At 40.8% G+C, this 25,963-nt stretch overlaps 1 protein-coding gene across 2 annotated transcripts in view; it reads right to left on the bottom strand.

The window, feature by feature from the left end:
* Window positions 1–25,058, bottom strand: part of WASL (WASP like actin nucleation promoting factor) — a 49,899-nt gene extending 24,841 nt beyond the window's left edge. The window contains exon 1 of one of the 2 annotated variants that reach the window (XM_040062147.1): window positions 24,583–25,058. In XM_040062147.1, coding sequence (XP_039918081.1) covers window positions 24,583–24,696 — 114 coding nt within the window. In that variant the 5' untranslated portion in view covers window positions 24,697–25,058. The remainder of the gene's footprint in view (window positions 1–24,582) is intronic. The other variant, XM_058420277.1, reaches the window with a different exon arrangement.
* Window positions 25,059–25,963: the final 905 nt, after the last annotated feature.

The following is a 25,963-nucleotide window of genomic DNA, read 5'->3' as shown; positions in this document are numbered from 1 at the left end:
GTTAGCCCTCTGAACACAGGGTCACAAAAATAGTTTTCTGCTTTGTTCTCTACTTGTTTCACCATCAGACAAAAAGTGGCATGTCCTTTATCACTATGAAATGTTAAGCAGATGTTTTCTTAAATCTGTTATAGTTCCAAGACCTTTATGGATGATTTATATCTAATCTGAGTAATAGGCTCCCTACTAGGTTTCCCCCACCTGCTCAACAAGGATTACTTTGCCTTCATCAACACTGACTACTTGCCAAAACAGCAGACATCTAGAATGCAGGCATGTCTTCTGGCATTATAAGACTATCTACGAAATATCATTGTCACCATGATCATACTTTTCAAATGGCTTAAAACTCCAAAAGGATAACCTAAGTTTCAATGGATTTTTTTTAATCAAAAAACCTTCAGTTTTGTTAAAATAGAGTCAACATAATACAGTCAGACTGACAGCTACATCTTAGGGAAGCTATACAACCTGTGCTCAAGCACTGAGATGCTAATTTTCACAAATCAAGATCTATTTCTGTTTCTCATTGTAGCCACCTTGTCAGAAGTTGTCAGACTGACTGCTAATCTTGCTGGTAACTTACAGAAGATATAGCATGATTGTCTGATGAAAAGAATGCTTTGTAATTGCTTCCTCAAGTGCTCTACAACTAAGTGTGGAGTAAAACGTCTCTTCCTATAATCTACAGAGTAATGAGTAATTTAATAATAAGCACATTTGTCAGATGAGTAAAAAGGGACCTAAGAATTAGCCATACTACCACAACCAAACAGTTATATCTGTAACTTATGCCACCTAAGAAGGTAAGCATCTAAGAGATGGCATTTTCCCCTCTATGTTGCAAAGAGACAATGACCTAATTTTGGACACAGCCGGGCAGACTTTGTTCAAAACCTCTGTTTCTCTAACAGCCTTTTTCCGTCATTTCCCCAATATTGTCTAATAGTTAAACTGATAATCTTGTAGACACAAAATACACGAGAGCAAAATGGGCCAGTTCATGTTTAGCCACAGCAACAATCTCGCCACCGTGCAAGAAACCTTCTTAATGCTCCAAGACAAGTCCAGCTCCACTAACCTCTACCCGACAAGACTTCCCATAGAAATGTGTGGTCTTGGCAGGAGTTTTACAGCTTAAATTCAAGGCACAGGAGACAGTGACCTGTGTCAAGATATGGCTCCCTATGCATTGCTTATTATCATAGCTAACAGCAAAAGCATCAACTGGATTATCTGGGTAAACCAGTAATTGTTGTAACTCAACTTCTTATAAAACCTTGAACCAACACCTACGTCATGAGTACAAAGACTATTACACAGAGTGTGCTCTCATTCTGCATAGTCACAACATATTTAATGTATACCTGGTTACCCTATGAGTAGAGCTTGATTTACAAGTTAGAAAACAATTTCACTGAATCTAAAGCAGGTTTTGTTTTGAGATCTACCAAGTTTAGAGTTCAACTGCGTTTTACCTTACTCACTAGCATTGTACAAATTCCTAGGGTTGACAAGCTGCAATGAGGCTTTTGCATATTAGAATATAAAGTTACAAATTCTGCTGTCATACCACTCAGGTTTTTTTATTGAAAGGGCAATACAGGAAAAAAAAATACATAGTGTATTTTGGGGAGCAGGGGGAGAAGAACAATAAAATCCAACTCCTTTTACTTCATCCTCTGTTCATTTTCATTATGTAGAGCAGCGGTGCCAAGCTTTCTGCTATTCAGCTTCTGGAACAAAGATGGTAAAAGTAATCATCCACACCATTTGGAAATTTACAGACTCATGGTGGAATTCTAAACTTGAAAAATAAAACTTCATCTACCACTATTCAATATGAATCCTAGCCACATAATTTCAATTTAAAAAGTTTAAATTTAACTGCATAACTGCAGCATCTGAGAACTTCTACACAAATACCATAATTTGAGTATTCTACTGCATTTATTGAGTGAGAATTCACTGTTTTAAAGACAATTAATATACTCAGCTCAGTTTCTCACAACATTCCTGAAGAGAATCTTTCATTTAAAAGTATTTAAAAGAATCTTTCATTCTTTTATATGCAAATATTTTTTTGGAGTCAGATCAATGAATCAACATAATGACTGTATTTTTTTCTGACGTAGTAGGTCACTTTGTAACTACTGTATTTTCAGGAGGAGGATTTTGAAATTGTCACTACTGCTGTTTTTAGAGTTTTGGTGATGACCTTGTCATTTTTATATAGCTGTGTATTTAAAAAACGTGCAGAGGGGAAAGAAGTAAGGTAGTCCACCAAAAACTGATGGGCCGTGGAGGTGAAAACCAACCCTACTCAGTTCCCATTACTTTTTCCACAGTCAACCTCCAGCTGGAGGACATACCATTGATTCCAGGAACGTGTCACATCCTTCAAGATGATGAGCCATGAAGCAGTAAGCCTGTGTTGTCAGCTGTACACAGGCTGTCTCACTGGAAGAGCTTCCTACCCTTCGATCCACACTGCAGGATATATGGTATCAACTAAAGGCTCACAAAAACACCTTCTGCCTGCAAAACTTAGCCACAACCAGTCATCATCACACATTTGCAGAATGTGATCACAGCAGCCACTGACAGTTTCTGACTGGGCAGCAGATAGCTGTGAACTTTGATTGGTTTCTGGTGTGAACATTTGCTGCAGTGGCCTGTCAAGTTAATGACTGGCTGTAACTTAAGTGATTCTCAAAAAATAGCGAAGCAAGCCAACACAGACAGTGGCACATCTCATTACAAGAAAGAATCATTATAACGCATGGCTTATGGCTGACAGACATTAAAACACAGTGAGCTGAAAGTCACAACAAAGAGTGGCAGCAGGATTAAAGCTGCAAGATATTCAGCCACCTCAGTATACACCAGAAAGCAAGACCCACTGGGATGGTTTTTTGCAGTGTTTACATACAGCTGACAACAGGCTGTGGTGCAAAGATCAAAGACTCATAAAATTACTTTGGTTGGATGTGTCCTCTCTAAGTCTTTCAGGTGGAGCTCCTGCCCCAATTAAAAGCCTGGAGTTCATTTGCTCAAGGTCCTGTCCAGTTAAGTTTAAGGGCTAGAAAAATCACCTCTTTGCTTAATCACTCCCATTTTGGTGCTTGTACAGATACATTCAGGTCTCATAAAGTTCTCTAAGGGTTCAGTATTGTTTTGTGTTACGTATTGACAGTACTACTGAAGACACACTAGCATTAACTTTCAACCTTTTCCCAATTTTAAGAGTGATTTTTTTTTTTCCCCTAAAGGTTCAGAACCCTTCATAAACACATAAATTAATCCCACATGACAGGGCTTGCTTTTCTGAAGTTATCCTTCCCAGTCCCTGAAAACATCTTACAGATAAAACCAGGAAGATTAAAAAAAAGAGAAGACTTTGTCCTCTAATGCAAGAATGCAAGTAGTAGTAGATGCTTCCAAGCAGAGTAACCACTTGAAAAAACCCACACTTATACAATGGCTGTAGCTTCTTCACAAAGTCGGTCTGCAGACTTTCGGCTCAATTAGCTACTTCTGCATTTCTGGGGGAAAAAGCAAGCTATGGTGAATAGTTGTGTGCAACCCAAACCCTGTAAGAATAGAAATCAGTATCTCTACTCTCTTTTCCATAAGGCAGATATCTGGAAATGTTGTCCTAATCAATACTAGAGCTGGTGGGAAGGTACTTAAGGCAGGCATTTTTAAGACATGCTATGGTGGAAATCCTCATTATGGCTAAGCCAACATGTTGCAGCCTGACCAGACTGCTGGGTGCTCCTGGGTCACATACTTCTTTGATACAAGACCAGGAAAATAGCCCACAGTTTGCTCCTAGGATGACTGTCAAGAACAAAGGGCTGTTGCTATTCACTGACATTACAACAGCAAGTAAGTTTTCCTCAGAGAGCAGGGTTCAGGAACACAAGCATGCATCTAGTACCACTTCACTGCAGAAATGCTTAGTAAGGCCTAACTTTAATTTTGACCACAAGAACAGCAGGAAGCTTCAGTACCAAAGCAATCTCTAATAGCCTAGCATTAGCTGAGTCACGAAAGAACGTAAGGAAACAGTATCAAGACTCATAAATGAGAAAGACAAGAAGAAGAAGTGAGACCATGCTCTACAGAAAACTGACCTTAATTCACAGAAAACCAAGCAATTAGATAGAATTCAGTGGCTGACATTTTTTTTCTCCAGATGACAAATATTCTGAAGGAAAAACACAACCAAAATATAGCACTGACTAATCAAGCAGAGACAGCACTTGAAATCTTAGGGTTTTTTTCCAAAATAAGCTTAGGTTTTAGCAATTACACTTTTAAATGTTGGTACTTTAATTAATTAATGCTATTCAAGGCAAACAAAATTGTAATTAGACAGTGATAGTAACTCTCTTGTTTTGCAATTGCCTTATCTTCAGGGTCATAAATACATGGGGATTTCAAAAATATTTCTGCAGTGCTCAATATAGCTAAGCATTCTATCTCATCACTTAATACAGAAACACAAAACCTGCTGTAGGGACCAGGCACTAGTACATCCACCCCTTTCTCATGAGAAGACTTTGGTGCCCTACACAATCAAGCTCTACCTGCTCTTTCTGGCAGTTTAATTTTCCTTCTGGACAGTGGTCCTGTTTCAAGAAAAATTGTAGCTTTTTTTCTTGGCATTGAGGAGTCTCCTATTATGTGTGAACAGTATGTTCTCTTCCTGCTAGAAGGGCTGATAACCCACTTCCAGGGAGAACGTTCTCTCCACCATGCACTCCTACAGAAGGCATGCACTGCAACCTCCTCCAATGGCAATTTTAAATGAATTGACTAAGCCTGCCACTCTTGAAATGACCTCTGATTAGGCCACATAAAAAACAACCAACTACTGCTTCCCTAGTAATTGCAACATTTTAAGCAGCAGAGGCATTTGCTAGAGTAGACAAAAAGATCTCCTAGCACTTTCACAGAAACTTAGAAGAGTTTAATTATGTTCAGAATCCTACCATATTCATTAGCCCTAGAGAGTAAGTAAGCCAACCTTAAGCGTGGGTGTCCATTATGATGACATAGGTGCAATTCAGGCCCAACAGGCGAGAAATATGAACGCACATTAACATCTACCCTCAATTTTAAAAAGCTCACAAAGTATTCACAAGTGTCAACTTGCAATTACTTTTCAGTCACAGATGGGAAAGGACTGAGACGGCAAGAAACTGGAGAGAGAAAGGACTGGTGATGCTGAAGGCAGACTACTCTTGCTTATTGCTGGCACCTCCATCTGAAGGACTGCAAGGAGTAGGGCCCTAAATGACAAGGTAAGTACAATAGATGCATCTAACTGTCTTTTTACGTTCTTCCCCTCTAAAAACAGTGTATCAGGCTATTTATGGTTACTGCATCTTGTGATGATACTGTCCTGACAGCATGCAGACACATGCATGTAAAAAAATACTCCTCAAGGCCTCCACGGCATTTTTACTACAAAATTAAGATTTTCATCAGTCAGATTTTGCAACCCTCAGACTGCTTTATAATTTATGTTTTCACACCAAGTTGCCTCCAGAATCATCACAACTGAGTCTAAGTGTGACAGTTTTCATCCACTGGGGATTTGACTACTACTCAATTTTTAATTTGGACAAACTGTGATTACTTCAATTTTAAAACTATTACAGCTTCTAAAGATATATTTAGCAAATTATTAAGAATCTCTTCTTTAAAGACAATTGGGTATTGCAAAAAGCTACCTTCAGATGTTACCGACATGATTTTAAACTTGTTTCCCATAGAACGAAAACATACCAAATTTCTGAAGTTGGCTGGCAGATTTCAGTAAGTTAGTAGCTTCCAATTTTTCTGCCATTTACAGGACACTGTTTTCCAAAGACCAACTGATTGCTCCAAAGACAGGAAAACTAAAGCAAGAGCTTACATTATTAGAACCATTTGTAATTATCCAATCATATGAGTAAAACTTTATTTCAAGCAAACTGAAACACTACTCAGCTGAAAACACTGAGACCTCACCAGTTCCACTGCTTGTGAAATCATTTGCTACAATTACCAACAGTGTTCAATTTTGAGCTCAAAGCTTGCTTTTCATCTTAATTTCACATGATTGCCCACTGATTTAAAAATGCCGCATATATAGATGCCAAGAAAATAGTAGTTTTTTTCCACCTATGCATAAAATGAGGCTATTAGAAAGGAAGCCACTGTGTAAGAGATGCTGCTTTTTCTTATTTGAAGGCAGAAAATTTTTTTCAGAAATGACAAAGCCACTTCAGGAATTTCCTATCACTTCTGAAACACGGGAAGACAGTTCTGCTTAACACATAGCCAAACATTTAAGGAAATAAGAGACCAAACCCAATTTTTTTAAAAAGTAATACCTAAGACCAGATTCCCTGTCTTGCCTGTGCCCTGATAACCAGACAAGTCAGCTGCAGTATCCTCAAAAGATCCTGAAGATCTTTTACTGATGCGAAGAAGGTACCAGTGATCATTAAGTAATGTTACAACAAAAAAGGGATGAAACAAGAAACTGCTGTTTAACAAATCTGAGCCATAAAAGTACTTGTCTGAACTTAAGTCCGCTGTTGTTCAGTAAAGAGATCCTTCTCTCCTGATCCTCAGTCAGCCAGTTACAAACGGCTCGCATTTTGACAAGCGACAAAGTCATCTGCCTTTCCAATACCTCCCACAATCCCCAGCTCAGTTAGGGCAGGATAACTCCTTTTCAAAACATTGCTCAACAGTGGATCACACAAGAGCAACAATTAAGGTGTGGGTAAACAGCATAGCATATATAGCCTAATCAAACAGCACATGATTAAGAGAGACATTCTTTTATCACACGCAGCATGAAGATATTTTAAAATCCTAAAACCTCAGCTGAGGACAGCACATGGAAGATTTCAGACTTCCTGAGATATGACATAACCATAACCACAAGCATGCTGCAGATAATAAGATTCCAAGCTGTTTAGCAGATCATTTACCAGCTGACATACACAATCTGGGGGTTCCACTGATGAGCAAACTGAACACTGTCACTTCCTGTTTACTGTCCAGCATCACTCACTGAGCTGAACCTCACTGCTTAATGCTGCTGAAACCTTGGCTGGCCGCAAAAACAGCACACAGCAGAACAGTTACATGTGCCCTGGAGTTGAAGTTGTTCATATAGTTACTTTCAGAAGTAGAGAATGTGCTGCATTACAGGATTTTCATAAATTTGTCACTGTCTACTGACATGGAATAGAGATTCTCACTAAAGAAGACATTTTGTCTTGCAGTTCCACTCCCTCTCCGGCCTCCCAAGAAACACTCAGATTCAAAGCATGTAATACTGTTCTTGCCAAAGCTCAGGGAATTTTTAGAAGAAATGCTGAAGTCTACCTTTCAATTTTGATCCATTTCAAATTTATCAAGACTCCTAATACTAGGATGAACCTTACACAAGAAGACCACTGTACAGATACACAGTTTAACCAGTTTTCAAAACTACATTTCATGGTCATGAATAGAAATTGCAGATTCAATTTAAGAATCACAAGTTTCATGTAACACACAGGATAAAATTGGAGTTCTCCTCTGTTTTGTCCTGTCCCACTGCCCATCCAGCTACAAGAAAACCCAGCTTCCTTTCCTCAATATTGCGTTCTCTTCTACAGCAACTCACTGCCTTCATGCACTAAGGGCCTCTTTCTTCAGCCTTCACCAATCATTCCATTCTCTGCCCAGCAACATTTTGTAGATGCTAGTTCCATACTAAATGCAGATTCTTACACACAAATCCTCCTACCCACTTCAAAGATATGAGAGTGCTTTGTGAAAAAACATTAGAATTCAGGCCCATATTTTTAGACTTAGATCCACTGTAGTTCTTTATTGACCCACTCAATGATATAGGGTATCATGAAGTTCACAATTAAAATCTGAAGAACAACAGTTAAATTGAATAAGGAAAGGATGTGAAGCATAAACCTCGGGAATTCATTAATTACCCCAGCTCTGGAACACTCATTAAGGAGCCCTTGAAAATGCTATTCAGCATCCACTTGGTACTCCCAGGTCCAGATTTAAAATACAGATTTAAAAAATGAGTACTTGCTTTGCAGAGATGATGTTTAGGTAAACTTCACTTATGATCTTCATACCTGAAGACAGAAAATAATATGGAATTTTGACTTCTGATACTTAGGGAAGATTGAAATAAAACAGCTTAAATTGTTTTAAAAGAACTCTTTTATAAGAACACATTAATTACATGCCAACATAAAACAAAGAACTCCCTTCAAAATATTAAGAAATATGAGAAAAGGCTATTAAAAGTAAAACCTCTTTGAATAATAGCCAGCAACTGGTCTTGCAACTGTGTATACAACTTGTGTCCTGTCCTGTAAAGCAGACTCAATCCACTTACATAAAGGTACTTAGAGATGCAACACCCCCCCACACACTTTCACTGTGCCACAATTCAACATGTATTAATTCCTCCTTGAGCGGTTCACATTTGAACAGAAGAGTTATGGCAATACAAGTCAGTTACAAGAAACAATAACTGCATCTAAGTTTTTTTTTTTTTTTTTTTTTTAATATATACCAGCAACTGAGTCTGCTATGAATAGTTATTCCAAGTGAATAAAAAAGTAGATATACTATGGGGGAAAAAAAAAGGCATGAAGATGTGTTAGTTCTATGATCCTCTGCAATATTCAAAATTTACTGCAGGATAAAACATCAGACACCAGTTGAATGCCCAGGAGACTGCTGGTTTTCATTTTGTTCTGGCAACAAGAAGTTGCATGCTAGTTTGGTTCTCCCCTGTGCCTTAGTTTCCTCATCTGTAACATGTAAGGGAGACACTGACTTCTATCTCTGTAATGTGCTTTGAGAACTATTGATGAAGAAGTATTATGCTGTCAGAGACAGAAATTATTTTTGGAGAGTGTGGAATATGTGTCAAGATTATCCTCTCTGCTAATAGCAAGGGTTAAGACAGGTCAATTTCCACATCTGTTTTAGATAAGGAAATGGAGATATTCTTTTACCATGGGATGCCCCTTGAGTCTAGTGACATTTATTACAGCTAACAGTTTCAATTACCACTGCCCAAAGGGGCTCCCTTGCAGGTACCAGCACTACATTTACCAACGTGCTGCGGAGGCCAAAGGATATTTAATTCACCTGTCTGTAAACAAACTTTAGCAGTTTGGAAGCAGTGTCACAGAATGGTGGTCTTAGATGGCTAAATGTATGTAGATCTCAGGCTTACAATTTACATCACCTATTTCCATTCTAGACAAACCATGGCTGCAAATACTTTGTAACAACCTTGCTTTTGTAAGCCACCATCACACTTATATTTTTCACAGTACATTTAACTCATGAGTCTTAAGATGAAAGACAACGCACAAAAAAAAAAAAAAAAAAAAAAGTTGTTTTGAAAACTAGGCACTCCATCCTAGTTCTGTCACAGCCCCTCAGTAAGGGCAATCTCATCATACCCACATATCTAGGTTCATCTACAAAGGATTAAGGCTACACTGAAAAATGCTAGGGAGAGTTTACTTGAGCTTTTGGCATTGCTACTTGGTCCCCTACCTAAGAGCTGAAAACTCCACCGTAGCATAGCTTTTGCAGCTCAAGATTTGTGTTTAAACTCTCAGGTCAGGTATTACAAACCTTCAAATTCTACTACTAAAGAAAAGCCCTCGCCAAAAAACAATCGGTGTTTTTGTTACACTCTCTCTCCTTGATCGTCTAAATGATTAGTACAAAGGTAATATTTGAGTGAAGTTTATTGAAGGGAAAAAACACCCAGCCTTAGGGAAAGAATTGCTGAGTTTGCAATATTCAATTTCCAGGGTGAAAAAATAAATTAATACAACTGAGCTCTGCCAAGCTGGGACTTAGTAAAAAGTTCAGATCAAGAATTATTTTGAAATTCAGATATAACAATGGAGTTGATAATTTCCTTTCCAAACTTACTACCCACTATCTGAAAATAAATGCAGAGGGCTGCTGAACGGGAAAGATCCTTCCCTGAAGCCAAAATTCTTCTGTAACTCTTTATGGTACCAGAATGTTTCTTACAATGAAGTTGCCTGCTCTACTGAACACACCTAGAAGAGCAAAAACTGTAAAGAATCTACTTATTTAAAGTTAATGAAAAAGAGTTTCTTTATACAAGAAAAATGTTGCAGAAAGAGGGCAGCGGGATGTAATTTTCCACTGCACGTAACACTTTGGTATCCATACCCAGCCACCAGTTTTAAGAAAAAAAACCCCAGTACTTATTTTCTCTTTCAGTGCAGAGCTGGTGGTACAAGTTCACACAGCAAAGGTAAGGAAAAGACACAGTGATACCGTTCTCTGTGCTGGTGCAAATTTTATTTTATTAGGTTTTTAAGTGTTTTATATAATTAATTTACAGTTTTTAGTAAGAAGTTTTGTAAAATGGTTTGTTCCCTGTACTGCCGTTCTTCCCAATGGTTCTTACCCCTTATATTGCTGTCAATCCCCTCTCTCTCCTTGGGCGCCTTGTCTGTCACCTCGGGACCCTTCCCCAAATTCTGGAAAGCTCCAGGGAGGGTGTCAAGTGATAGGCTGGTGCCCGGGGAATCCCCTTTCCCCCATCGCGGAGTGGTTCTCCTGTTGAATGTTCACACCCCTAGTTCCACCCTGAGTTAGCCTGGTTGGTTAATCTGTTGTTACCACCTCTTGTTCCTCACCCGTTTAAGTTACTGCAAAACCATTGTACCGGGTCTCTCTTGAGTAGCCGTGGTCAGGTGTGGAGCTCCCGTTTGGTCTCCCCCTCAATAAAAGCCTGTTAATCCTACTCAGAGAGTCGCCTTTCTATCCGTCGCCATGGTTGTGACTGCCATCAAGTCCATCACAGGGTGTGGGGAACCAAGATCCCACAGGGAGGAGAGAGCCAGTCGAACTAGCGACTCCAACCCAAAAGCGCGTGTGCCGCGGTGAGGAACTGAGCTAGCCTGCGAGCCAGCGCTTCCACACGCACAGTGGACACTGCGACAGTTCTCAATCCTTAATTCTTATATATTAATGCTGGATGATCAGAACAAAATCACCCTCATCTTCATTTGAAGATAGTTAGCGCCCCATAACTGCTGTGTTCCTGTTTGTAGCTTGTGAACATCATTCAACAGCAGTAACAAATGTGCTATATGAAAAGTTATGTGCACCAACCTGAATGTACAAGTAATATAAAAATTATTTCACTCTACTTACAACAGTACTAGTAGTACAAGACTCATGTGAGAAACAAAGCTTACAATAAAGAAAACCAATATTTATTACATCAATGTAAGAGCTCAGAATCCACAAAGTCACACAAATATAATTAACATGGACATAGTAAAGATATTTTAACAACTCTTAGGACAAAAAATATTTGTTTCAAAGAACAGCTAAAAGAAACATCTGGTCTGAAAGTGACCTTTAATCTTTTTGGTGAGTATTGTCTGAATTAATAAAAGGCACATTGAGCCGAAATATTAACTTAAATGAAAACGATCTTAAGATAGTTTCTTAAGATCTTAAGACAGCTTGTGATCACAGTGAAGTTGTAACACTGACAACCACCAATCTGCATTGCACTGCCGTCCAATTAGTCAGTATTATTATCCTAATCAAGCATTAGATTTTAAGCATTACATGCTTCAGTTTCTGAACTGCTTTTCTGCAAATCTCTGCGTCTGTTCTGGAGCTGACAGAGGCTAACATGTTCAACCTTACTGGTTCCTGCTGGCTGAACTGGCAATTGCTTTCTTGTCAGGTCAAGTGTCTGCCGCTATTCTGAAAACCTCCACTTATGCAAAAATTACAGTGCTTTTATGACAGCATAAAATCAGCAGGTAAATTGTTACACCATACTAACATAATAAAAATGTACATAATAAATGTTATGCTAGTTATAATCATTGAACAGATAGAAGTTATTAGTGAAATACTGAATATTTTTTTCAGATGTCTAACACTTTTGGAAACAAGATATTCCTCTGTAAGGGTACTGATGCACCTTAAATCCCAATAACTGAAAGAAGGTATCCTTTGTCAAAACAAGACTTTGGATTTCCAGTTTTTGTGTGGATATTCCCTTCCTTTGTGATAACTAACTACATCAATTGCTCTGAGCACCTGAACAGCCTCAATCTGTTAGTATAGAAACAAAAAACTCATAATGTTGAGCGTTCGACAGATAACACCATTCCCATGAGTATACAGTTTAGACAAAAAATAAGCTCATTACCTCACTAAGACAGAATTCAAGAAAAATTACCCTACTCGAGAGACTTTACATCAATATAGAAATAGGCTATCGCTCCCATTCTCCTGGAATAAATTATCACAGTTGTGACACCTACATAACAGCAATACATTGCTAGAAGTATGGTTGACTGTATGCAGATCAGATTTTAAGTCTGTATAACTAGGTCCTCAAAAGACCCAGAAGATAAATTGCCCGAAGATTTCATACTCTGATACAAATACTTCCTACAGGAAGTTGATGATGGAGTGTGCCAGTAACACAGCTGGATCTTGAGAAAACCTTGGGGGATGGGGGTTGGGGGTAAATAAAAAAAAATCTGGATTTCCTGATAGTCTAGTATCCATTCCTGGGCACACAGAGCAGATTCACAGAATAAACTGAAGGCTAGTCAGCTTCACCAATGGAAGTATCCCATTGAACATCTCTTACTGAAAACTGCATCCTTCAAAAGGCCACTGCCATTCACCATGTTATGTGCAATATGATACACAGCTTGGGAGTTTTTTACTAGATTATGTGTAACTAACACCTCTAAATCTGCCAATCCCTACATAAAAGCTTCAGTTCTGCAACAAACTCAACAGTCCCCTGCAGAATTCCAGACTCCAAAAAGTGACATGTCAGTCAGCTCATTCAAGGACTAGTTTACTCTGACAAACCAGGCACTATGCTGCACCTAAAGTGCCCAAAGCACCAGAATTAAAAAACAGCCTTGATGATGCATGGCAGACATTTGTATTCATGGCTGATTTATTGGACTAAGCCAACTACATAACACTCTTTGCTAACTCAGACTTGCATCATAGTGATATTTTGTGTATGCTGCGACCTTGGAGAAGTTATTTCCAGTCAAATGGCTATTGGTACTGCATCATTGCATTGTTAGAACAATTATCACAGCAGAATTGACATGCAAATCACCATCCCGAAATAAAGCCTAAAAACACTCAGCTTCTAAATCCACGACAGATTATCTCCCTTCTGCTCTGAACCAAATGCTACCTGTTGTAGGAGAGAACTGCCTGCACAGCAACAAGCCTCACCAGGGGACCAGTTCCAGCCAGTGCTGACTTATAAAAGTGACATTGGGAAAAGAAATATGGCCTGAATATAACCAAGGAATAACCTGACATTCAAGGGGCAAAAATTACAAAATAAAAACTTGTGAGAAGTGTTTACAGAACTGAGGCATGCAAACACTAGCTGATCTTGTGAACATAGAAGACAAAATGATCTGAGAAGTTTCCTGAGCTCATACCCTTATACCTTGACAGAACCAATGATTAAGGTGAGATACTGGAACAGAGAGTATGTGATGATTAAACTATCACTAATCACATTACTTCACACCATAGAACAGTCTCTGAAGCTCAATCAGGAAACAATTTATTACATCTGAGCTAACTGGAAACTGCTACAACACTCCAAACTGCAGCTACAGGTAAGATTCCAAGAGAACTTCACATGCCTGCAGGCTCTGAAGACCCACAGAACTTTTCTTAAATCACTTACAAACTATTAATCAGAAAAGAAATCTTCAGACAGGACATATTTTCTTGGTAGGCCATCACTCTGCAAATGAGAAGTGAAGTGAAAGAAATGCACCATCCTTTAAGGTCATCCCTGCTGTACCTCATGCACTTTGTAGCGGCACAGCTAGAAGTCAGCTACATCTCCTTACCAGAAGGCAAAATCTTTTTTTTCTTTCTGAAATCAGAGATCAGAAACCTTATGAGCTTGTGTTCACAGTATCAAATAGATGTGAAAAACTGTCCACTGCAGCAGGTGATTGGATGCAGAGACACACTTTTGTCTGCTGTAAACTTCTAGGCACCAGCAACTTCTCAGATTTCCAAAAGCAATTTCTAGGAGGAGAAAGACAATATTGAATTTTGCTGGTGGCAGGAAAACGAGGTTTGACTTGAACTTAATGTCAAAGCAGACAGCTATGTGCACAGCAGCAGAGCTAATCCTTATTCCGTGATCTACTGACTGACAATGCTAGAACAGACAGCTCACACCTCCCCATCCCCGGAACAGCTTTTGTCTCCTTGCAGATTTCCCTGGTTGTGCTAAGACCTGGGCCACTTTCTGGATATGATGGGAAATGGTGCAGAATGCATATATGCATAGAGGAACAAACTCTCTTCCCAACACAACACAAATTGGGTATTGATGGTCCTACCCCATATGATGTACCAGGAGCAACATGTTTACACCATTCTAATGTCAAAACCACACTCATAATAATTTAAGCAACTGCTTAAGCACTCGAAATTGTGCCAACAAACTGAACACCATGGATGGTCATGGAACAGTGCCTGAGTTCATGCTACTGCCCCACTTAGGTTTGTTAGCCATCAGTATGTTAGCACAGCTGGCTGAGAAACCAGAGGTGAGGAAAAGGACAAGATGCATGCTTCTGCCACCAAGCTTAAATGTTATCAGCAAGATAAAGGTAGGGTCGTGACAGGTACGGCCACTGTGAGAGGCAGACTCCTTGGTAACACAGTGTGAAGCCTGGAGCAGCAACACGAACACTTACATTTTCAATAAAAAAATTCATAAACAATATGAAAATATGAAAAGAGGATAGAGAAACAAACAGGATTTGTCATTTATAGGCAGAAAAGACCAGAGGTGTTCAAAGAGGCTGTTAAGGAAAAACCTCAATGAAAAACTGAAGCAGTCAAAGCAAGACCTCCTAAATGACACAAAAAGATGAAGTTAAAACCATGACATGGAGTGAGATCTACATATCCCAGCAAAACATTTATAATCAAATCCATCTCCATGCATCTTATCAAACAAAACGATAGCACAACTATTGGTAGGATGCATCTAGATGCTTGAACTAAGTCAAGGAAGGGCATGCCCTGAGCAGAGACAACAGTTGTGTTTTCAGTCTCTCAGGTAGAGAAATACTGGCACATGAATATGATATGGACAAATCTCTTAAAGACAAAACTAATTTTTAAAATAAAGAAACGGTGTATTGAATCACTACTGAGTTCTAGACATCAAGCACAATCAGCATTTTCTCTTGCAATCACACTTTAAATTTAAAGCTATGTAAGATTTTAAAGTTCCAGCTACACAAACTGAGTACAGTGCTAACAGTACAGTGTAACACAGAGGCCAATATTGTTTAAGAATGGTCAAAATTACAACACCTACTGTATGGCTAAAAAATATTGGTTCACATAACATCACATAAAATTAAGCCCAAACCCTGATTTTTTTAAAAAACTGTTAATTATCAGATTCCTAAAAATATAAGTGCTAATAAATCCATGTCCAGTTATGAAATGAATTTCATACCTGAGATACTCTCAATTAAATCCTAAAGCAAATAAAGGAAAAATAGCCCTGCATTTAATTTGCTAGAAACTACTGCTTCCTTCTCTGCAAATGCAAGGGGAAGCTTTTGCCTGTGGTATTGCACAGAACACACACCACTACAGGATGTTCATCGTTTTCTTCCTCTTCTCAATTAACCACAAAAATCAAGCACAGTTTTACAGAGAGGAGCTTATTTGGATGCCTTTGTGTATATTTAGTGTCATAAGCCAAGTGATGTTTCTGTTTGCTTTGGCTGACTGAGGGGGAGTAAAGGGAAAAAATGTCTACTTAGAAAGAATGACCACATCTTAGCTGTGCTCAGAGAGCTGTCACATGGTTAGAGGAGCAGGAAATAACTTACAGTTCAGTCGAAGCAGGACTAAGCAATTCTGTGGTTTCAAATCTGAGCTTGTAGAGTTGCTGAAGCTGTATCTCCCAGTATACAGTTTCTTAATATAGCAGCTTACAAACCGGAGAGTCCGGTCCTGCCTGGAGAAGCAGCAGTGAAGGGTGGAGCAGTGCAAGAAGCCTGAGGAATACCATGCTCCTGTTTTTGTATACCCGTCTCATAACCACTAAAAGTTATCTTCCCTACAACAACATTAACAATTATTTTGGTCAGTGAAGACAAACTAAGTGAGGAATATGTAATGGCCAGGTCTCAGGCTCAAGTGCCCTTCGTGCGTGCATCAGCAAACAGCTGCTGGGCATAGACACTGCCTCCTCTCCTCGTGGCTTTCCTTGTGCAGTGCTCTGTTGAGCTGCAATACATGCCATGTCTATCCCAGCACTGCATATGTGCAGGACTACACATCTGATGAGACAAACCAGATCCTCCTTTGTTCATCCTCAAGAACAAAGCAGTTGAGGAACTGTGGAGGGGGAATAAGGGAGTGGAAGGGAGAATGGTGACCAAGAGTGTCAGTCCTGCCCGGAGATCTTCACGCAGATTATGAATGCAGAAGCTGAAGGGAGAAAGGAATATTCGGAAGCGCTTGAGGTGCAAGAGGAAAACAGGAAAGGAGGAAACTCTGTTACTGGGACAAGACAGAAAACTTACTAAAAACATAAAAAGAGCATGTGTGTTAAAAGGAGAACATGATGAAAGCGGAGACACAAGATTTGGAGGGCAGAGGTCACTATGCAGGACCTCAAGGTACATCAGCAGGATAGGGCCTACAAAAGAAATAGTGGTTAAACTGATTCCTAAAATAGAAAATTCTTTCAAAGTCAATAAACTACTGCTTCTGTTACAAAATGTACTAAGGAGGTGGTAAAAAAATCTCTCACTTTTATCTCCAACACAGAAAAATATTAATACAACAGATTAATTTCTTATCCACAAATCACACACAGGTAAATTGACTGTCACCTTGAGAGGGGAGAAAACATTTAAAATTTACTGCCAAATTCCCACCTTCAAGTATTCTTGCCTAGACAGCAAGACAAGTACTAGGGCTTGTTACTTAAGCTCAGCAAGTGCTGACTAACTTTTGGGAAAGCCATTATCATTAGTAATACTTAAAGCAAATGCATTTTTTAAAAGGATTTGCAATTTCAGAGGCAAAAGTTATCTTTGCATGACTGAGAGTTCAAATAATGAAAAACAGTTTTCTGAGCTGTTCAAAAAGGCAAGAGTCACACTTTCTTTTGCTAGGTCAGTGTTTCTCAAATTGCAGGCACAGTACTTTCACATGCAAAATATGCTTATATGGGAGCATGTCCATGGTCACTAAATACACCACAGTGATGCTGCGTAGTGGCTAATGAACAAGAGGAGATAAAGGCAAAACAACACATTTGCATTGAAGGGAAAAGACATTAAATGCAGGGAAATTCTGAATTACACAAAGTTCAGCAGGGGAAAATGGTGTGTGAAACTGTCTTAGAGAAATGGAAACACTTAAAACCTTAGTGTGATCTTTCAGCTTTAAGCCAGACACACGGGAAAACTGAAAAATGTATTAACACCGTTTCTCAGAAAACCTCAAAAAAAAATGCTGCCTTAAGAGTGAGGATTTTAAGGACAGCTAAATAAACAGTACAGGGAAAACAACCTCACCAAGGTGGGGACACATGTATGAAAGCAAGTGCCTGAAGTGAGAAGCAATCTGCAAATGTGTTGGGGAGCTCAGCAGCAACAGTTTCCTTGCCAGCAATGATCATCTCCACAGAACATTATGTCTAAAGGAATTGAGTAATTCATTTAATGAACTTATTCCAGAATCATATATTCTTAACACAGACATTCTAATTTGAGATGCCTAAAGTGCCATTTACTGCACAAAGAGGTGTCAGCAAAACTGACTACCTTTAACTCAGAAGTGTCTGAGAAAACACTACTAAATTTTATGAATTAAGCAAGTGAGCAGCTTTCTAAGAAAGTGCCCCATGACTGTTTAAACTGCATCTTTTCTTTTTCTATTTCAACCTTATAGAACTCTGCTCCTGTCATGTGATAACCACACTTCAGGATCTTCAAATTAAACTACAGTTGCCCCTGAAGGTAACTGCACAGCTATTGTTCCCATTTTGTTGGATATCCAAGCATCAACATGTTTGGAAGCCACAAAAGATAGTGTGGCAGTGTACCCAAGCAAATACACCAAGAAATTAAACTATCTTGTACAGCATCTGAGTCACGTCCCAGTGGAGTGGGCTGTTTAAACCCACCCATGAAGATACACTTCTAGTTCCACTAAACCCGCTCTGCAAGATTTACTGTTACAAGGAAAACAAACTAGCCAAAAAAAAAAAAACCAAAAAAAACCAAAACAAAACCAAAAAAAACACCAAACCCTCTGTGTATTAGTAACACAATTTTTTTAGTAATGACACTTTCTTCAGGAAACTGTACCCAAACCTACCAATAAGCAATTCTGCCTAGTGCCTGTGACACAATTTCATTACTTCCTGTATTTTATTATCTGGGTATTAGGAAATGAACCTCTAAGTCCCTTGTCTACTAAGTTTTATTTCTATACTACAAAGATTCCTCAAGAGACAAGCCTATGAAACATGCCCACCGGAGGAGAGGACACTATAAATCTTACCACACAGCTTAAAGGCAACAGCAATTTTTCTAAGCAAACTAAGCATTTAGGGCTCCACAAACCCCATCTACTCTGCAGACAGTTCTGCCTACTAAAGGTCAATGAAAGGATCAGGCCTTTTTTTCACGTTGGTTAAGGAACTAGTACAAAGTCCCTAGGTGGCATTCACTCATCACATATAAATATCTTCAACGCTTCACTCCACCTATTCCAGCACTAAGCTAGAAGCTGCCAGTGGCAATTGCTGCCAGTGCTGGCAACTGTAGCCACCTACACAACTATCAATGAAAGCAGTAGATGAGTTCGTAATGCTGGCACTATTAAAAGTAGAGCAATAAGGGTCATAGAAAGTTCTAAAGAAAAAAACAGGTGAGTTTTTTCAGGCAGAAGTACCAGAACTCTTTTAAAAAGAGAAATTCAAGAGCTAAAATTATAGCATTCCCCATCATAATGTCTTTAGCCTGAAACAGCATGGTTCTTAAGAGATGGATCTTACACTATTCACTCATGACAAATTCAGCTAGTACTAAACCTTTCAGAACCCCAGAAAAAATAACCAGAGAGAAAAGCATTCTAGTGATAAAAAATTCAAGACAATATTTACAAGCAGATAATGCCAAGAAATCACATGAATCTTCCACTAAAGGAAGAACTTTAGGAAGAACTAAAGGAAGTCTTTACATTTACAAACTTGCATGAAATAGCAAACTCAATCTTTACCTTCCAACAAGAACCTATCACTTCCTTGGGTGTTCTCCTAAGCAAGGACTATCTGGACATCTTGGTGAAAAACTTGCAGTCAAATCTTGACTGCTCATCTGAATCTGACATTAAACTTTGCCCTCTTCTAAATTCCTTAATATGAGTCTTAGCTGTGAAAAAACAGTAAGTTACAACACAACAGCTTGTGATTACAAATTGTTTTCATCCTGTTGTGTATGTATACCATAGAATTCCAGAGCACTTATATGGAGCACTTATATACCCATCTGATTAACCACAGAGATGCTGAGAGACTTTCAGCACTTGACTGCCTCCAAAACAGATAAAATATTTCTGCAAAGATGCTCAGAAGAGAATGCAATAATGCTGAAGCCTTAACAGAGTGAGATACAGGCTCCAGGTCTATCTTAGTAGATCACCCTTCATTCAGCAACACATAATGCTTCACAACAGAGACACACAGTGACTGAAACTTGTAGCAGAACTCACTCCTCATATCAAGACACAATTTGTCTAGCACATGACATACAAGAACAGCTGCGAGAGATGTAACCACTGCAGTCACTGCAGCAAAGATAAAAACTTCTGTTAGCTGAGTTTCTGTCTTAAAGTCAATTGAATGTGAGATTTAGATAACTGACAGTGAGGTTTACTGACAATTGCAGGATTTTAACGCCTACATTTCTGTCTCTTAATCCTTAACCATATCCCACACTTTGTGAATTGATGCTTTGTCTCAAATACATACAGTTACGAGATGCAGTACCTGCTAGACTGTTCCCAAGCGGTATCAAAACATTTCTCATCCACAGGTAAATAAACTAAGGCAGAGAAATATGCTGTAAAGACATTAATAGCAAGCTGTGAGGAAAACAACCATGAGAAACACACTATGATAAGGATGATGGTTTACCACTTGCTCTACATAGTCTGATATGATCCATTACTGTGAAAATCAGTTTTGTAGGCACAGGTTTGGTTCAAAGGAACTGTCAAAACCCCACGGTCATTCCCTCAAGAAGGGAGGTTAACACTGATAAGCTGTTCAGGGAACTCACTCTAATAGATACTAGTGAGGTATCTAAAGATGCTACATGTCTTCTGTAGAACGGGACAAATCTCAAAAGAAATCCAGGCATAATTCTCAATACTCTCCTGTTCCACAAGACCCCATCCTATACACTTTATCTTCCCCCTCTGTATCTCACTTAAAAACAAATGCAAAGATGAGAGAATCACCACTGAGTTAATGACTCAGTTCTCCCTACCTGTACAGGGAAAAAATCCTTTTTAAACTGCAAAGTAGATGTTTTTTGGGTGGACAGACTGCAGCCTAAACTCTAACTGAGGAGTCCCAACACGTCTCAGACACATGAAGTTGCTCGTTATACTCAGACCTGTAGTCTACCTTCAAGTCTTAGTCCATGCTGTTTTCATAAGCACAAGTAACCTTACAAGCCCCTTCCTGATAAAACTTTTAATTCTTATCAGTTAAGAGCTATAACTGCCATTCAAATTTTTATTTTGTTTTATCTCAACTATTACTGCAATTTGTTCTCTGGCTCTGATATACACACTTATTCTGGTCACATGCACTTTTAAAAGCAGCCAAAACAGTTTTCTTAGTTAGCTTAGTGCTGTGCCACTTCTTTCTGCATCCTTCACCAGTTCCTGTTTACCATATGAACCACGGCAAGATCTTACAAACAACATATTCCTAGCCTTATTCATTACACCTTATCCAAGTGTTGAGTCCCACTTCTAAGCAGCATAAAATATCCACACTCCATTTCACCTACTTCTAATGGTACCAAGTACATACTTCTCATGGTATTTTTGTTTAGTAAGTCCTCTCAAAAATTATTTCTATGGAATAAACTAGTTTCTCATTACTGATGTCTCTGACCAATGTTAATCAAGCAAATTATAAAAGTTACTTCTTTATTCCATTATAAAAGGGATACCTAATATTTACTTTTTATTACAAAACTCACTGTTATTTAAAGTAATGATTTGTAGCTAACCAGAATTTCCGCAAAAACTTCTAAGTTGGGCATAACCACAAAAAAAAAAAAAAAATTAATATGCACAAAAGTAATCTCATAGCTCCCTTTAGTATAAGTGTACATAAAATTTTATTTCTACATTATTATCAAGAAGTTATTTAATTTTTTTTACAGATAGTAAATTTTGCACCTGACCTAGATAACAAAGGTCACAACCCTGAATGAAAATTAGTTACATGCCTAAAAAATGGCAGTCCTAAAGGGCTTTATGCTGGATACATTCTCTAAGTAGTTCTACATCTAGATTCATATTTCAGCCAAATTAACTCTAGCTACAGCTTTGACTATTAGCCAGTGGCTTCGTTTTGAAAGCCTAATCTGTCACGGGCAAAGGTATTTTAATTGCTTGTAAATTGCAGATAAATAAATAAATAAATGCAGATAAACATTTTACAACTCAGCGAGGGGACTGGGAAAAAAAAGTAAAAAAAAAATCCATTACCCTCTGTATGTACACTTGTTTACTAGTGAGTTTCTTGAAGTACCAGTTGTAGTCTGCAAAATGGTATCAACGTCAGCAACACACTGAGTGATGGCTCTTCACCATTTCCCCCACTCAGGAAATTTTTTTATCAGACATCATTACTTAAGACGCCATTGGAACCATGTCTATTTCCAAGTTCACAGACTCTGAGTACTGAATCGAAGTCATACGACTTAATAAATTCCTTTGCTTTTCCATAGAACAAAAATCAGATGAATCCTCAAAGTTATTTCAAAATAGCTGCCTTGTTACCAGTCAGAAACAAAGGAAAGACTGAAATAAAACAGATTTAGAGCACCACAAGCTTTTTTAACTAAGCCCTTCAGGCCTGACAACAGCACTGTGGTGTCCATTAAGAACTCTATAAATTATTACTACAAAGAGTATCTAGGAGCATGGTTTAATGTCTCAATTTTCCTCTGGTGTTCATTGCAGAAGTGATCTAAACATGAAGTCTAGTCAAACAAAACCTAAAATTATGTCCGTGTGGCTGATACATCACATCCACTAGCCTCTCCATGCCCAGAGTGACAGAAACATCACCTGCAGCAGCAAGGCAGCCCAGATATTTCAGGTGATTGCAAGAACAAGCATTTAGCATCCTACAGAACTCACAAAACTTTCCTTTCTTAAAAAGCAGCACTTATAGTCTGAAACTTCACTAATGAGTAATTCAAATATGGATATTATGAGATCATATATCATGAATATTACAGCACGAAGGCATTTATCAGCACAGCATGCTGAGTCAAGCTAGAAGGTCAAGAGTACCAAGAGTCCTATTGGGCTCCAATAGATACTGTGGATTCAAGTCAGACAGCCGAGGCTGTTACCATCTCCAGGCACTCATTCCACTTCTCTGCTTACAACAATGCCCTCCAAGGGACATAATATCAAATCTATTCACTTGTTTCTCAATTTCTGGCTCATGCCACACAGTAAGCCAAAAAAGCCAGGTTAAATACCTCTAGACCTTCAATGCTCAAGTCCTCAAGACTGAGGAGAACCTCAGCTGTACTAAAATAAGCCTATGATTAACTCAGAGAACATAAAGGGCTGGGGAAAAGGGGAAACAACACACCACAATTATAAGAACCTCAACTGGAAAGTCATCCAATATTCAGTGTAAATCAGAAGAATGTGTAATTTCAAGCAAGCCATAAATCCCATGACACCCAGATCCTGTGAAGATATTTACCTCCAGTCTAATTTCAACATATTATTTATGCAGAAAAGTTGGGAGCTTAACTGAGTTTTACAGCTGAGTATAACAGCAATTATAAGTGCATTCAACTGACAAGAAAAAAAATCAAGTTACAGAAAAGCAAACTGGAAATAAATTTACACATGAGTTCATGCACTATTTTTTATATTTAGAGAAAAGTTGATTTTTTTTTTCCTTTCTTAGCAAAGAAGCTGAAGATACGAAACATTGCCTGAAATTAACTGAGGCATTTCTACAAATCTGTACTTTTCAAAACATACTTCAGGGTCATACCTTCTGACACACAACTTAGTTACTGTGACAGCATCTTATCTGACCCACCCCAATGTAAATATTCTCTACATCCTGTTCAGTTGTTGCATCTTATGTTTTCCTCACAGCAGTCAGTTTGATCAACAATACCATTTCAAAGTCCAGAGAGTTATGCAGAATCAGTATGACTACACGGATATCCTGCTTTAAGTCACAGTTTTAAGTTCATGAAACACCCTCCATAGCTTTACAGTAAGTGCCTAACAGTATTTTAGGTACTGGACACAATGCACCCAAATAGTCATTGCTCTGAAAAATACAATTTTTTAAAAAACAGCTTATTTTCTAATGGAAAGGGGTTATATTTCGAAGCATTCAAAAAGTTCTTTGATACAGATAAGTAGTTTTAGTACAGTTTTACCTTACATACAAGAAGGTATTTTGAAACCTAACTTACTGATACAGAAATGGGAAAACACACAATATTTGAATACACGAATCTGTTGTTTAGGCTAAGAAAAGTCCAGACTAAACCCAAGGCAGGCCTAGCACTGATACAAGCCTTCCTACAACTTCGTCCAACACTGCTTTGTTACACCGCTGGTGCACCTGGGCTCCGTCCCAGCCTCGTCAAGCAACGGAACTTTTACCCCCCGAGCCCCGCGGCTGCTCCTTTGCGGCCGGTTCCCCCTGCAGCGCACGGCTCGGCTGCAGGGCAGCGGGAGCCCCGCCGACCCCCAGGAGCTCCATACGGCGATGGACAGCGAGGCGCGGAAGGACGGCGCGACACCGGTGCCCGAGGCGGTCTCGGAGCCGCCTGGCTTCGAAGGGAGCGAGGCCGGGCCGGCGCTCAGGGCCGGCAGCTCCGCCGGACCGGGTCGGCCGAGGAGCCGCCGCCGCCGTTCATCGCTCCCCGCCCTGCGCTGCGGGCGAGCCGGGCGGACAGCGAGGCCTGCGAGGGCCGCCCCCCTCCCGACGCCGGGACGGGGCAGTGGAGCAGGATGAAACTTCCTCAGCCTCAACTTCCCAGCGCCCGGCCGGGCTGTCCTCACACGCCCCCGCTCGCCCCGACCCGCCGCGCTTTGGTGGGGCGGCTGGGGGGGTGCCCCAGTCTCGTCGCTCCCCTGGTCGGGACTTACCACGCATTTCTTGCCGAGGAAGCCGAAGAGGCTCTCGTTCTCCTGCGGGGTGAGCAGCAGCGAGCCCACGTTGGTGACCCGCCGCGGGGGCTGCTGCTGCGGGGCGCCGCTCATGGCCGGGGCCGGCCCGGCGCTGCCCTCGCCGCCCTGCGACCGATGGCGCCCGCGGCCCCTTCCTCCCCTTCCTCCGCCGCCGCCGGGGCCTCACAGCAGCCGCATCGCGGAGCCTTCCTCGCGGGGCCGGGCAAGGAGGGAGGAGAAGAGGGGCGGCGGGGAGGGTGTCGGGGAGGGGGGCGGCCGGGAAAGGGGGTGCCGGGCAGCAGTGTAGCCGAGCCGGAGCCGTTCCGCGCCGGAGCCGATCCCGATCGCTCCCGCCCCTAAACTTCCAACTCCGGCCCGGCCCCGGCGGCCGCGCGATCCAACATGGCAGCGGGGGCGGGCGAGACCACGGCGCGCGGCAGCCAAGGGGGAGCCCGGCGAACGCGCGGCCGCCGCGACCACGCGGCGTGCGGGGGGGAGGGGAGGGCGTCGCCTTGCGCCCCCGCCCCCTCTGTACCTGCCGGGCCGGGCGGTGCCGGGCATGGGCAGCCAGCGGGGGCGAGAGGGGGAGGAGGGTGAGCAGAGCGCGAAGAAGACAAGAAGGTGACGAAAAGGAGGAGCGGTCGCCGCCGTAGGGACGCGGCCGCTGTGCCGGAGCCGTGGGAACCGCCGGGGCACCGTGAGCGGCAGTGCCGCCCGCTGCTCCGGGCCGAGGTCGTGGGGAGCCCGGGTCCCTGGGGGAATCGCCTGGAGCGCCGAGGGGCCCCCACAACATCGCCTGAGCGCGGGGTATCCGGGCCGCCCGCGGGGATGGGGGAACCAGCGTGTGGTGGAACCCTTCAGCTGTCGGTGGAAACCAGTGTAATTTGTAACCCAAAAGTCTTTTCTCGTTTTGCGGCAGACGGGAAGCGCGTTGCCCGCGCAGGTCGCCCGGCCGGGGTGTCGCTGTGTGCAGCCAGTGGGTGTCACCCACCCCCGGCCAAATGCTGCCTGCACAATCTGAGGTGAAACACCTCAAAATAGTAGGTATTTCACGCTCTCCAGGGGCCAGCTGCTCTGGAGCAGTCATGTATACAATCAACAGCCTTTGTCAGCCAGGTTTCTCTTCCCCCTGCTTCACTCCATGTGGCAGCAGCTAGCTGCCGTGAAGCTTGAAGACATTTCAAAACCCAAAGCACTGCTGCTTATACTCAGCTTTCAGCTGCACAAAAGAAACGTTCATGTTTCTCACGTGGAAAGGTGAAAAACGGATATCAAAGTGAGCACCTTGCTAGTTTTCTGTGGTTTAAGGTGAAGTGTGTCTCGTCTGATAAATTAATTGTGTGGAAGGTGCTAGGTGAAA

Source organism: Hirundo rustica, chromosome 4, assembly GCF_015227805.2.
Source record: "Hirundo rustica isolate bHirRus1 chromosome 4, bHirRus1.pri.v3, whole genome shotgun sequence".
Lineage (NCBI taxonomy): Eukaryota > Metazoa > Chordata > Aves > Passeriformes > Hirundinidae > Hirundo > Hirundo rustica.
Note: the sequence above shows the minus strand (reverse complement) of the source record. Positions and strands in the feature narration are given on the sequence as shown.